A 13,253-nucleotide genomic window follows, 5' to 3' on the forward strand; every position below is an offset into this window, starting at 1 on the left:
CTAGATTAATATGTCATCTACGTAACTTTGAACCTGTGGCTGGGATTCAAGTGCCTTGCGCACCTATTGATGCACTAATATCGGTGAGTTGTACCAGCCTTGGGGCAGGCGCAACAGCTGATATTGTTTGCCTCTGAACATTAAGGCAAATATGTTTCGATCACCCTCTCGTATGGGAATTGCCTAGAAACAGTTTGAAATGTCAGTTACAGTGAAATGCGAAGCGCTTGTCTTTTGGGCTGCATCCCACATCTCGGGTAGGGTGCTGACCACTGGGCCTAATTTTTTTGTCCTTTTGTTTACTTCCTGGTAATCTATTACCATTCTCCATTTTCTACTAGCTTTTCGCACAGGCCATAAGGGGGAGTTCCACTGGGAAATAGTGGGCTCCACCAAACCGGCCTACAGTAGTTCCTGGATCATTTCACTTACCCCTTTCTCAGCTGTGGGTGTCAAAGGGTAGGGGCACACAAAACGTGGCCTCGTTCCTTTTTCTAATTCGATATGCATTTCATTTTTGGTATTTCCTACGTCCCACTCCAAGTGAACCCGTGGCCTGTTCTTTGGCATGAGGACTGCCTTTTTTTAAGGCCATCACTTTCTGGTGGGGGCTATCTATAACACAGTGGCTCAGGGCATTGGTTTCCAATATCCATAGTGGGTGGTGGGTAGCAGTTACTACTGTGAAGACATCCTGCTTTCCTAACTTTGGCACACCTTCAATTTTCCTTCCTCTAATTGCCCCCCCCCCTTAGTGCTACAGGGCGTCCACTCCGGAGGAGGGGGGAGGGTGTTCCTATTGGAATATGGTAACTTCCTCCCTGGTGTCCATTAGAAACCACCCTGCCACCTCATCTCTTTTGACTTTAATCTGAGCAAAAAGGTACCTCCTGGAATCCCCGGGAACTCACCCCATTGGGAGCGAGGGAAGGGGTGTCCCTCATATTTCCTCCCTGGGGCCCCCCTAATCTAGGTGCAGATTCTTCAGATCAGGATAGAGCCCGACCGGGGTGTCGGGCTCTTCTAGGGGTGGGGCTGAGGGGACAGCCACAACTGCATGGCAGTCTGTATTCTTTTCCCCGAGGTTCCTCTTTTTCCAAAGTCTATCGACATGCTAGAGAGCCAAAGTAGACCCGGTACATCAATTAAGCAGGGATGAGTTCATTGAAGCAGCTTTGAGGGACCGGTTAGAGAAAGACCCCTGCAGGTCATAGTCACTAGGACCGCATGGGAAAGCACCCTTCATAAGGGGACAGGACCCTTGCAGGGTCTTCTGATGCAACGATACAATACCTGGATGAACCATCCACTAAAAGATATTATAAAGGGGTTGCAAACTCTGATTAACTTGACCGGGGAACACCTGAAACACATCAATTAAGCGGGGATGCGTTCATTGAAGCAGCTTTGAGGGACCGGTTAGAGAAAGACCCCTGCAGGTCATAGTCACTAGGACCGCATGGGAAAGCACCCTTCATAAGGGGACAGGACCCTTGCAGGGTCTTCTGATGCAACGATACAATACCTGGATGAACCATCCACTAAAAGATATTATAAAGGGGTTGCAAACTCTGATTAACTTGACCGGGGAACACCCGAAACTGAAGCAGGTGGCAGTCGGCAGGGAATCTTTTTTGCATCTGCTGACATTCCTTTTATCACTGCCACCTGCTTCAGTTTCGGGTGTTCCCCGGTCAAGTTAATCAGAGTTTGCAACCCCTTTATAATATCTTTTAGTGGATGGTTCATCCAGGTATTGTATCGTTGCATCAGAAGACCCTGCAAGGGTCCTGTCCCCTTATGAAGGGTGCTTTCCCATGCGGTCCTAGTGACTATGACCTGCAGGGGTCTTTCTCTAACCGGTCCCTCAAAGCTGCTTCAATGAACGCATCCCCGCTTAATTGATGTACCGGGTCTACTTTGGCTCTCTAGCATGTCGATCCTTGGACAGTTCCCAGGCGTTCAATGATTTTAATGCAAACCCTATTAGCTGGTGAGCGTAATATCCTGACATCTTTGAATTTATTCTCAGAGAGGCTTGTGCTGACTTATACCACTCCCCTGTGAAAATTTTTGCTGTCACTGCTAATGACTCTCGGGGAGTGAAAAACTTGTCTAACCCCTGGGCCACCACTCGATTAGCCTACATGGCCTAGGTTTTCTTTGCGTCTTTTGCCCAGCCTACCAGCTCAGTTTGGAGGTGTCTTGGCTTCCAGGGAGTCACTTCCTATTCCTGCACAGTAGTCCGTCTATCCTGAGCCTGTTGTACCTTGGATTTTATAACGGCACTTACCTTTGACCTCTCTGGAATCTCCCTCCGGATGAGTTGTCTCTTCTGTTCCTGGAACGGAGAGAGCAGGTTGGTTACCCTGGTCCCCGACCAGATCAGTCTCTGTCACTTCTTGTCCCTCCCCTGGTTCCAGATCCTCTGATGGCAATAAAGTCCTCACCATTTCTCACAACAAAGAAAGGGCACCTTTTAGCAACACAGTTTTCCCGGGCTTTTTGCCTATTTGCCATTGGGCAAAAACTCTTTCCACCGCAGCGAGGGACCTGAGGTCCCTCACCCCAGAGGATGCCCATGGATGTACTCTTTTACTAAGCTCCACCAGACTCGTGGTTTTTCCCCAGTGCGTGAATATATTCTCCACCACTTGTAGGGGTTCCCTCCCTTCCCAAAGGGAGAAGGTGAGTAACCGGCAAGTCACACGCTAGGGTAAAACTCAAGTACGAGTTTTTATTGCAAAGAATACAACACACACACAGTCATTATCATATGCCTACAAGCCGCTAGCGCGTCGGGCTGGAGGAAAGGCACTTCTTACCCTGTCCTATGTTATTACCTGATGGGTCTCGGGAACCCCACCCTGTGTTCTGGGTGGCGAACCTGCCTTCTTTATCAGGTTCTCAGCCTTGTCCTTCCCGAAGTAGTTTTACCTAAGGCTCCTTTCGTATGACTTTTATACCTTTCCTATCTCCCATTACCTTCACTTCTTCCAATTGCACATTAGTTTCTAGCCTTATCACTTTTTATGGGCTAGAGCAAGCATCATTGCATGCTGTCAAGCAGGGTTACTTGAGGCCTTGCCGCAGTTCCCTTTTCCAGAGCGGCAAAGGGAGTTACTTAGGCTATACCGCACTTTCCCTTTTTAGGGCTGTTAGTTCGGGTACTTTTCCAAAGCCATTACCAATTTACTTGCTGTTTCCTTTTCTTATTTTCAGCAAATCAGTAGATCAGCAGATGCATTAGGTCAGTGTCCCTTAGCCTCCAGGTTCCGCGAAGCTGGCGCTCCCCCCCTTTTCAGGGTGTCAGTTTGGCCTCTTCCCAGAAATATTTTTGGGACGGGCCTCACACTAAGCTAGCTATTTTAAAGGTTGCTGAGATATATCTATAATGGTTACAATTACTACAACCTAGATTTATCCTTAGGTAGGCTGAGGCATTTTTCACATTAATGCTTGACAAATGTATTGTATGATAAATTGTAACATGCCAAGTGGCCACATGTTAAAATTATTGTGGGCTACTTACATGCCACAAAGAAGTTGCTGTTTCAACAAGCAACTCCTTTGTGTCTGTTCTGCCATTTCAACCAGGGATAAAGTGATTTAACATCTGGTGTGCTATGGTTTGCCACGTGAAACTCGTATATAATTCAAAAAAATGTAATGCCTGCCAGAGGCCTAATTGTTTTAACTAATCATGCCGGGTTATACTGACTTAAAACCAGAATGCCAGCATTGTAGTTGCTTACTGTTGCACTTTAAGGTTTGATATGCATAATGTTGAACCACTCCGGGGTAACATACAGGCAGTATCTGACACTGACAAGTAATAAAGAGATGCAAGCAAGATTTATAGATGTAGAAGTAGTTGAGTTGCCTGTCCTCACATAAAATACTACAACAGGTAACTTCTGCTTAATTAAAATAAGCTCCTTTTTTGCCTTTCAGATACAGCTACATGGGAGGGGGATGTTGCTTGTTTGTTTGTTTTTATGCTAAAGTTGAAGGATCGTATGCCTGTCTTCCTAAATGTGTGACATCTGCTTGCACAGAAATGACCTGAAACTTTTTTAGGAACATTTTTAAAAGTACAGAAGTATTGTCCTGAAAGGATAGGATTGATTTAAAAAACCCCATAAAATGTCCTGTTATTAGTTGATCAATGAAGATTAAGCCATTTAATAATAATTATGCTGTGAATGAATCTGCAATATATCAGCATTATTGTTTATAATAAGGTGTTTTGTATGACTTACAGGTTTTAAATGCACAGAGAGCTGGATACAAAGCAGCTGTAGTTCACAATGTTGATTCCGATGACCTGATTAGCATGGGATCCAACGACAGTAAGTACAGGTATCACTTCTTCTCTCCTGTTTGAAAATCATTCCCACCCATTATAGTATTTGGTATTGATTTCAGTTTAAAAAAATATAACCAGAAACTTTCTCCTTTAATTGTAAAGCAGAAATCTTTTAATGTCATAACATGTGAGAAACTAGTGTAAATATGAGTTTATACTATTTATGTGTGCTGTAAAATGTATATGATTTGTGTGTGCTGTAAAATTATTTTCCTGTCTTTGTTCTCTCTGTTAAAGTTGTAGTTCAGGTTTAATGAGATAAATGGTTATATTTCTGAGAGAAAAGAGTATGACTACCCCCAAGAAATAGCTGGAAAGTTGTTAGTTTTTTGTTGCTGCTAATGGAGGAATGGAGCAAAAATAGCTAGTGTTCCCTTGGATGAGAATTCAGGACTTAAATACATTACATATGATAATTTGGAGCAAAAGGCTGTTTTACCTGTTTACAACTCTGTGTATAGCTTTCTGTTCACTTATATCTCTCCATCATCTAAGCATGTATATGTAACTATTCATGCATTTTTTTTGAGAATTTTTTGAGGCATTCTTAACCATAAATAACACATTACCACAAAATCCCACAGTTGTCATGGAAGTATCCAATCTCTATTATTGTATAACAAAATGATATATCTAAAGAATAATAGATCCAAAATGTTTTGTTTTTTACTTCAGTGCTGCTAGTTTTCTTTGTGATATTTTGATCCTTTTCTTCATGTTTTTTCATGCTCTTGAGTCACAAAGACATAAATAAGAGCAGGCATGGCATTTCCGAATAAAAACACCTTAATGAACTGAAAAATCACTTTCAACAAAGTGATGGTAAATTATTAGAGAAAACTGTGTGTCCTATTCTGTATAGCAGTGTTTCTCAACCTGTGGGTCGTGACCCAAAAGTGCGTCACAGGAATATATGAAGGGGTCAAGAACAAGCTTCAAAAAATGGATCAGCAAACTTTAAAAAATGGATTCTCTTTTAAAGGAGAAAAATGTGAGTGAGTTTGGTTTGCTGATTCTCTCCCACTTTCGGCCTCTTCTATTCTCAAATCATTTCTTGTGCATTCATATTAAAAAAGTAGTTTGTTTATAGCTGTATCCTCAGGTGGGGTAAATCATTGTGGCTTCAAGAAATTGCCAGTTTAAACCAGCTAAGGATCTGTCACATAAGAAATAGTGCTTTGAAGCATGGATAAATGAACAAATTCCAGTAAGCTAAAAGGAGTGAGAGCTTTATTCTGTGTCACCTACTCCATGATAGCTGCTTTCCTGCATTCTCTGCATGACAATTGAAAGTTAAACCATAGTAACTAACCATTTTTCCTTTGATAGCTAAGTTATCTTAGTTTTGCTTTCACTTACCTCAGGGAAAGTGCAGGTGCATGGACTGCTAGCATAGAGTAGCTTATGTGAGGTAAAGTTTCCACAATCCCTGCGCTTCCTATAATTCATGTATTTGTCTGTACCCCAACTGTACCTAGACAACTTTTTGCCAGAGGATTTATATCCTTTTTAATAATTTCTTCAGAATGTTGAGTTCATAGTTGCGCTGACAATGAAGCTCAGATGGTCATAAAGGAAAAAATACGTTAAATTAATAGAATATATATTTATCTCCGAACATTAAGTCTCTAGTAGAGGATGTCTTCCACAATAATAGTCTCATAACATATTCATGGCTCTTTGTAAATCAGTTTTGATTTAAATATGTGCCCATAGAGGAATACAATTATGTCAATATTGGTCTTTTATTTCTGCTGCTATATTTTAAACAGTTGAAGTTTTAAAGAAGATTGACATTCCCTCTGTCTTCATTGGTGAGTCATCAGCTAATTCCCTTAAGGAAGACTTTACTTATGAAAAGGGGTAAGTAATGATTTATCTTTTTATTTATTATATAAGCTAACTTGCAAAGTCATCGTGCTTTACACTGTGTTCACACCTTTTTCAATCAATTATAGAATTTTAAGACAAAAAGGATTTTTGATAATTTAGACTATAACTATTTTGAGTAAAGTTTTGACTTTCTTAAAGTCAGTGGAAGTTTAATTGCTGACTTCAGTGGGGCCATGATTTTGCTCACTGTACTTCCAGTGTTAGCATTAAGATTCTTTACCGCATTTGATTTTGTGTTTAAGCAGTTTTAAACACCTAGATTCTCTGCCAAGAGTGCCTAAGTGATCTGAGAGTCTGAAATTCTTAAATGAAAGCAATCACAAGAAATGTTGGTAATTCTAAAATATATGTCCTAATTGTGATTTTGACTGGTTGATAGATAATCTTTTTGTTTTATTTTTTCTATGAAAAAAATTATTTCTTCTTCAGGACTTCTGTTCATCTTGTCATCATGAATGGTACTTGGGAAAACTTTTCAAAATTCTTAGAATATCTGTGGTCATTTTTACATTCTTAAAGGATATTGTATATTAGAAATCATCTTAAGGGAAAATTTGTGTAAATTCTGCATTCTGCATGCTCACTCAAAAACTCACAGTATGTTGTTTGCCAAGCTTTACTGTTTGTGCTAGAATTAAAATGGAGAATTTTTCTCTGATAAATTAGATATATCGATTTATGGTAAAAATGCTCCAACTTATTCGTGCTGGTTGTAGACTAGTTTTTCCCACTTTATTTCATTCCTCTTTTAGTTTGTCCTCAAAAAATTGCAGCTTCTAACAGATGCTTTTGAAAACATAATCAAGGCCTGTTTATATTAATTTATTTAATTTTATTTATTATGTATATCCCAGGATGTAATGGCCTGATGCAGTGTTCATTGAAATTACTGAAAATTGACTTTAGATGAGCTTTGGCTTAGAGCTGTATGCTGCTTCTTATCTATAATAATAATAGGCTTATTCTGTCTGTCTGGAGCACTCTGGGGGCGTGTCCATGCATGCAAACACGTGCGCTTGCAGCAGCTCAAATAGAATTGGTGCAGATTTGAGGTGGGGCTTTTTGCCTCGGTGCATGTGCCTGGTCATGCACTTTGGTGTGCAGCAAATTGTGCCACTTGGGGCAAAATAACCCTGCTTGGCTCCTCCTGGATCTGCAGCCAGGGGGAGCTAGAGCCTGGGGCCAGCACCTGTGCTGGTCCCAGCAGTGTATAAAGCTGCCCTGTCCTGGCCCCATCAGTACGAAAAGCTGCCCTGTTAAGTAGCTCAGGGCTACTTGCTCTCAGGAGCTTCTGAAGCCCAGCCATTGGTACCAGGGAACACTATCCCTTGTGTCAGCTGGACTGCTGAAGCAGCCCTGAGAGTTCCCTGCATCTTTTACCCACTGCAGCAGTCTGGCAGTGGGGGCTGCTGCTTGTCTGTGACCTGCTGTACACCTGCAAGACCCGAAGGGAGACAGCACAGCCAGTAGAGACATCTGCCCCTCAGGGCCAGCTGCCAGTGGGCTGTGGCTGCAGAGTTGGCCTTTGTGCGGCACTACTGCCATGTGTGCCCCCTGCGCAGCCATCTGGGCAGCTATCACCTGGAAGATGTTCTGGGTGTGGTGGCCTGCTTTGAACTGTCAAAGCATGTCCTCCTGGCTCCAGCTGGTCAGCTAGCTCCAGCTGGGTCCAAGGTGCCAGCTCTGAGCAGGCTCCTCTGCCTGGGTCCTGCCACTTGCCTCCCTAGCAGGAATTCTGGTGTTCCCTATTTGAAAACTGAAAAATCACTGAAAAAAATCCTGAAGTCACTCTGTAAAATACCCTGAAATCCATATTCCTCCACAATTAAGACAAAAAAACCACTAGAGAGAGAAACAGACAGACAGATTGACAGTGATCTGTTGGGCAATGTTTTATTGATATATCTACAGTGTTAAAGCAGTTTGGAAGCCTACCAGTGTCTCTATCATCATGATAAAAGGAATTCTAAATACCTGTATGTTTTGCTTTTTGCCTTAGGTTTTCTTACCATAGAGCAGTTAGAGCTCCCTGTGACCCCTTCACTAATCAAGATGTGGAGACAGCTGCCCCTGCAGCTCCTGCCAGCAGGTCTCATCCTGTTTGGCAGCTGGGCACACAGGGTGTGTGTGGGTGGCTGTGGAAGGATGTAGGGGGCTGTAGGGTGTGTGGGTAGCTGTGGGTGGATTGTGGGGGTAATGTGCGGGGGGGGGCTGCTCAGGAGGGGTGAGTCCCCTGCCTTCCACAGGGTGCAGCCCGCTTGCACAGCTCACAGGCTGCCCCCCACAGGGCCACAGCCCCCAACAGGGGCCACATGGCCCCTGCAGGGGCTACCTCCCCCATGCAGGGTCCACATGCCCCACCCCTGCTTGCTACCTCAGCCCCCTGAATTGCTGTCCTGCCTGGCCCCATCCCCCAATGGCTGCCCCGCCTGGCCCCATCCCCTGCTTGCACCCCCAGCCACCCTGATGGCTGCCTCCCCGGCCCCAGCCTCCTGGCACTTTATTTATAGATTCATAGATTCAAAAATTCATAGATGTTAGGGTATGAAGGGACCTCAGTAGGTCATCAAGTCCGACCCCCTGCCCTGGGCAGGAAAGAGCACTGCGGTCAGGTGACCCCAGCTAGGTACTTGTCCAGCCTCCTCTTGAAGACCCCCAGGGTAGGGGAGAGCACCACCTCTCTTGGAAACCCATTTGAGATTCTGGCAACCCTTACTGTGAAGAAGTTCTTTCTAATGTCCAACCTAAATCTGCTGTCTGTCACTTTGTAGCCATTGTTCCTAGTTACTCCAGGAGGTGCCCTAGTAAGTGGAGCATCTCCTATTCCCTGCTGCCCTCCCCTGATGAATTTATAGGCAGCCACAAGATGACCTCTCAGCTTTCTCTTGCGAAGGCTGAAGAGATCCAGGTCCCTTGGTCTCTCCCCATATGGTCAGAGGCTTGCAGGAAAGGCCCTATGAGTGGCCCTTCTCTGAACCCTCTCAAGATTCTCCGCATCCCTCTTGAAGTCCGGCACCCAAAACTGGACGCAGTACTCCCAACTGCGGCCTGATCAGTGATGCATATTGGGGAAGCATCACTTCCCTGGACCTGTTCATCATGCATATGCTAATGCATGATAAATTGCGGTTAGCCTTGTTGATCACTTTGTCACATTGATGACTCGTGTTCATCTTGGAGTCAACTATGACTCCAAGATCCCTCTCCACTGCTGTGCTGCTGAGAAGGTCATCTCCCAGCCTAAGTAAGTGTGTTGGTGGTTCTTTTTGCCCAAGTGCAGCACTTTGGACCTGTCTTTGTTGAACTACATCCTATTTCATTCTGCCCATTTTTCCAACCTGTCCAGATCTGCCTGGATCTGTTCCCTACCCTCTGGTTTGTTAACTTTGCCCCATAATTTGGTATCATCTGCAAACTTGGACAGGGTGCTCTCCATGCCCTCGTCTAAGTCATCGATGAAGACATTGAATAGCACCGGTCCAAGGACCCAGCCTTGTGGTACTCCACTGCCCGCATCTTTCCAGGTCAATATTGACCCATCCACCACCACTCTCTGGGTGAGACCCCCTAAGCCCGTTTGCCACCCACCTGAACATGTAATCATCTACATCACAGCCTGTCAGTTTATTTATGAGAACAGAATGAGATACCGTGTCAAAGGCCTTCTTAAAGTCTAGGTAGATGACATCTACCTCAGCTCCTGCGTCTAAGCATTTTGAGATCTGGTCATAAAAAGAAACAAGGTTAGTCAGGCAGGATCTACTTGCAGTGAATCCATGCTGATTTCTTTTCAACATTATTTCCTCTGCTGAGCTCCCACAAATGTGATCCTTAATGATTTTTTCCAGAGTTTTCCCAAGGATAGAGGTGAGACTAAGTGGCCTATAGTTTTCCCGTTCCTCCCTCCTCTCCTTCTTGAAAATAGGGACCACATTGGCCCTTTTCCAGTACTCTGGGACCTGACCAGAGCACCATGATTACCCAAACAGCCGTGCGAGGGGCTCTGCTATGACACTGGCCAATTCTTTCAGCACCCTTGGATGAAGTTCATCCAGACCCACTGATTTGAACACATCCAGCCCCTCCAAGTGCCCCTTCACTAAATCTGCACTAACAGTTGGTGGGCTGGTATCCCTCCTGTGCCGTCTATGATCCATTTGGGAGATTTGTGTTGGTTTGTGTCTAGGAATGTAGATGCAAAGAACTCATTGAAGAGCTCAGCTTTGTCCCCCCTCTCTGTCACCAATTGCCCTAGTTTGTCCTGTAGGGGTCCTGTGCTACCCTGCACCTTCCTTTTGCTCCCTATATACCTGAAGAAGGACTTTTTGTTATCCTTAATTTTTGTTGCCTAAGTTCTAATCTTGGTTTGGTCTTCCTAACTGATTCCCTGCAAGTGCGAGCCAGGGAGGTATACTCCTCCTTGGTAGCTGCCCTCTGTTTCCATAGCCTGTATACCTCTTTCTTTGCCCTTAGGCTTTCCTGAACTTCCCTGTTCAACCAAGAGGGCTTCTTGGCCCCTTTGCCCCCTTTTATGCACCATAGGATTGTCTCCTTCTGTGCCAATAGAATTGCTCCCTTGAGGAACGACCATCCTTCCTGAACCCCCATTTCGCCAATGCTTTTGAGCTTTAATGCTTCACTAACTAATCTCCTGAGCACACTGAAGTTAGCCTTTCTGAAGTCTAGCACTTCATCCCTGCCGGTTAGTTTACCCACCCTTCACCGGATAGTGAATTCAATCAATCGATAGTCACTATCCCCTAGGTTACCTTGTACCTGCAGATTCCCCACTATGTCATCTCCTGTAGCTAACACCAAGTCCAGCAAGGTGATTCCCCTAGTGGGATCGTATACCTCCTGCGTTAGGTGGAGGTTCTGCATGCAGGTTAAGAACCTATGTAAGCAGTTAGATTTGGCTGACTGCTCCTCCCAGCAGATGTCAGGGTAGTTTAGGTCACCCATGACAACCATATCTCTCGACCATACAGCCTCTGAGAGCTATCTGGAGAATTCCAGGTCTAGCTCATCTTTCTGGTGTGGCAGTCTATAGTAGACCCCCACTACCAAGTCCCTTTCCCCCCGACCCCTTGTATCCTGACCCACAGTACCTTGGTTTGTCCCTCCTGTGATTCCATCTTGATTATAAAGGATGTATATTGTTCCTTAACCTAGAGAGCAACACCCCTCCTCACCTTTTTTCCCCACTCTATCCCATCTGTACAACCTGTAACCCTCAATGCCTACTGCCCAGTCATGAGTAGGGTCCCATCAGGTTTCAGTTAGTCCAACCAGGTTGAAGTTATTGCTTGCAAGCATGAGTATAAGTTCCTTCTGCTTGTTCCCCATGCTCCTAGCATTAGTGTAGAGGGCCAGCGAAAGAGATGCTCTGGCTGGCTACCAGAGCGTCTCTGTGGAGAACTGAGCCTCTGGTTGCCTCAGGACATGGTCCGGAACCATGCTCTGCCCTACTTTTTTCCCCTGCGGGTTTTTTTTGACCCCTGGATATCCAGGGGTCTAATTTTGCCCCTGTGCTGCAAATTTGCAGTGCTGGGAGCGTTTGTTCATTTCTGCTTGTGCCTCTTGCTTTGAGATGCTGAAAGACGCACATGTGCGCTCGTGTGGACATGCCCTGGTTGTCTCAGCAGCCAATCACAGTGGTTACTGAAGTAACCAATCAGAGTGCTCTGGACAGACAGACAGCAGGCTTTGCTGAAGGAAAAAAAAGTGGTGAGGGGCCTGATTCCCCCCCACAGTGCAGCCTGCCCAAGCAAGCTGCTGCCATGTCACACGGGGGGGGCCCAGTGCTTCCCTCCATGGCAGCGTTGCTCCCCAGGGCCACCTGGGTGGGTGGGGTGCTAGCTGTGTGGGTGCAGCCCCAGCTTACAGGCAGCACCCCTCCAGATCCAGTTGTGCACAGGGTGCTGGAAGCCCAGGCATGCTCAGAGAAGCTCGGGCTTGGTGGGCTTCCAGCACCCTGTGCATTGTTCCTGCCACCTGGGACTACCTAGGAATGGATTAGATGCCCGGAGAAGGCGGTAGGAGGGCAGCGGGGTTGGTGCCTTTTGAGAGTGAGAAGTTTTGATTCCATTACAGTATTTAGTCAAAGGATACCTGAAAATTCTGTATTTAAAGAAATATTTTTTCGATAAAAATTGAGTCACAAATGTTTTGTGAGCTTCAGCTAGCTTTACATACACATCCTGGCAAGAACAGTATAGAATGATATTTTTAGTGTTACTATGCAGAACAAATGAATCCATACAAAACTTGCTTTGTTTTGAGTTCCTTATAATAATACTCCAAACTTGAGCCAAGTTTGTCAGGATTGTTACTGAAATTTACAAACCTTTCAACAAAGCAGGGCAGGTTTCAAGGAGTGTGTAAGGCAACACAACTCTGTGGACAAAGTACAGGAGTGGGATTCAAATAATTGAGACATAATAAGCGTGGACCTCCTTGGCTATTTTTAGTGTTTTTTCTACGTAAAACATCACTTTAAGCAAACCTAAAGCAGCACCCGCAGACCGGCCCAGCTCAGCCCTGCAGTCCCAGCCCCAGATGAGGCAGGTGGATGGTCAGGGTTGGGTTCTTCCCAGCCAGCTGTGGCTCGGGCTGGGGCCACAGGAGATGTGCACTTAGATTGCCCTAAGCTCCCCATGCCTTGCCCAGCCCGGCTGTGACAGCTGCTGCAGCAGACAGGGCTCTCCCCCTCCTCCTTCTCCCCTCCTCCTCCTCTTCTTCCTCCCCTGCCACGAGGAGGGCCGGGGGAGTTCTGTGCAGCACTGGGCTCAAGGATGGAAGGGGGGGAAAGTGACTGCAAGAAGCCCTTGGTGGCTTTTTTCCCCAGCAGTACAGAGCCCCCCTGGCAAGTAAATCTTCCACTCTTTAGATTCTAGCCTGTATGGGAGAGTCTGGCCAGGGCCCAGGCAGGGGCTGGACTAGACACTAGAGGACTGCTGGAGGTCCCTGCCAGCCCCACTTCCCTGTGATT

At 45.4% G+C, this 13,253-nt stretch overlaps 1 protein-coding gene across 1 annotated transcript in view; it reads left to right on the forward strand.

Moving 5' to 3' along the window:
• Nucleotides 1-13,253, forward strand: part of RNF13 (ring finger protein 13) — a 154,619-nt gene that overhangs the window by 107,952 nt on the left and 33,414 nt on the right. Inside the window, exons 6-7 of the mRNA XM_006259169.4 lie at nt 4,265-4,352; nt 6,142-6,232. Coding sequence (XP_006259231.1) covers nt 4,265-4,352; nt 6,142-6,232 — 179 coding nt within the window. The remainder of the gene's footprint in view (nt 1-4,264; nt 4,353-6,141; nt 6,233-13,253) is intronic.

This window comes from Alligator mississippiensis, chromosome 7 (genome assembly GCF_030867095.1).
Source record: "Alligator mississippiensis isolate rAllMis1 chromosome 7, rAllMis1, whole genome shotgun sequence".
Classification (NCBI taxonomy): domain Eukaryota; kingdom Metazoa; phylum Chordata; order Crocodylia; family Alligatoridae; genus Alligator; species Alligator mississippiensis.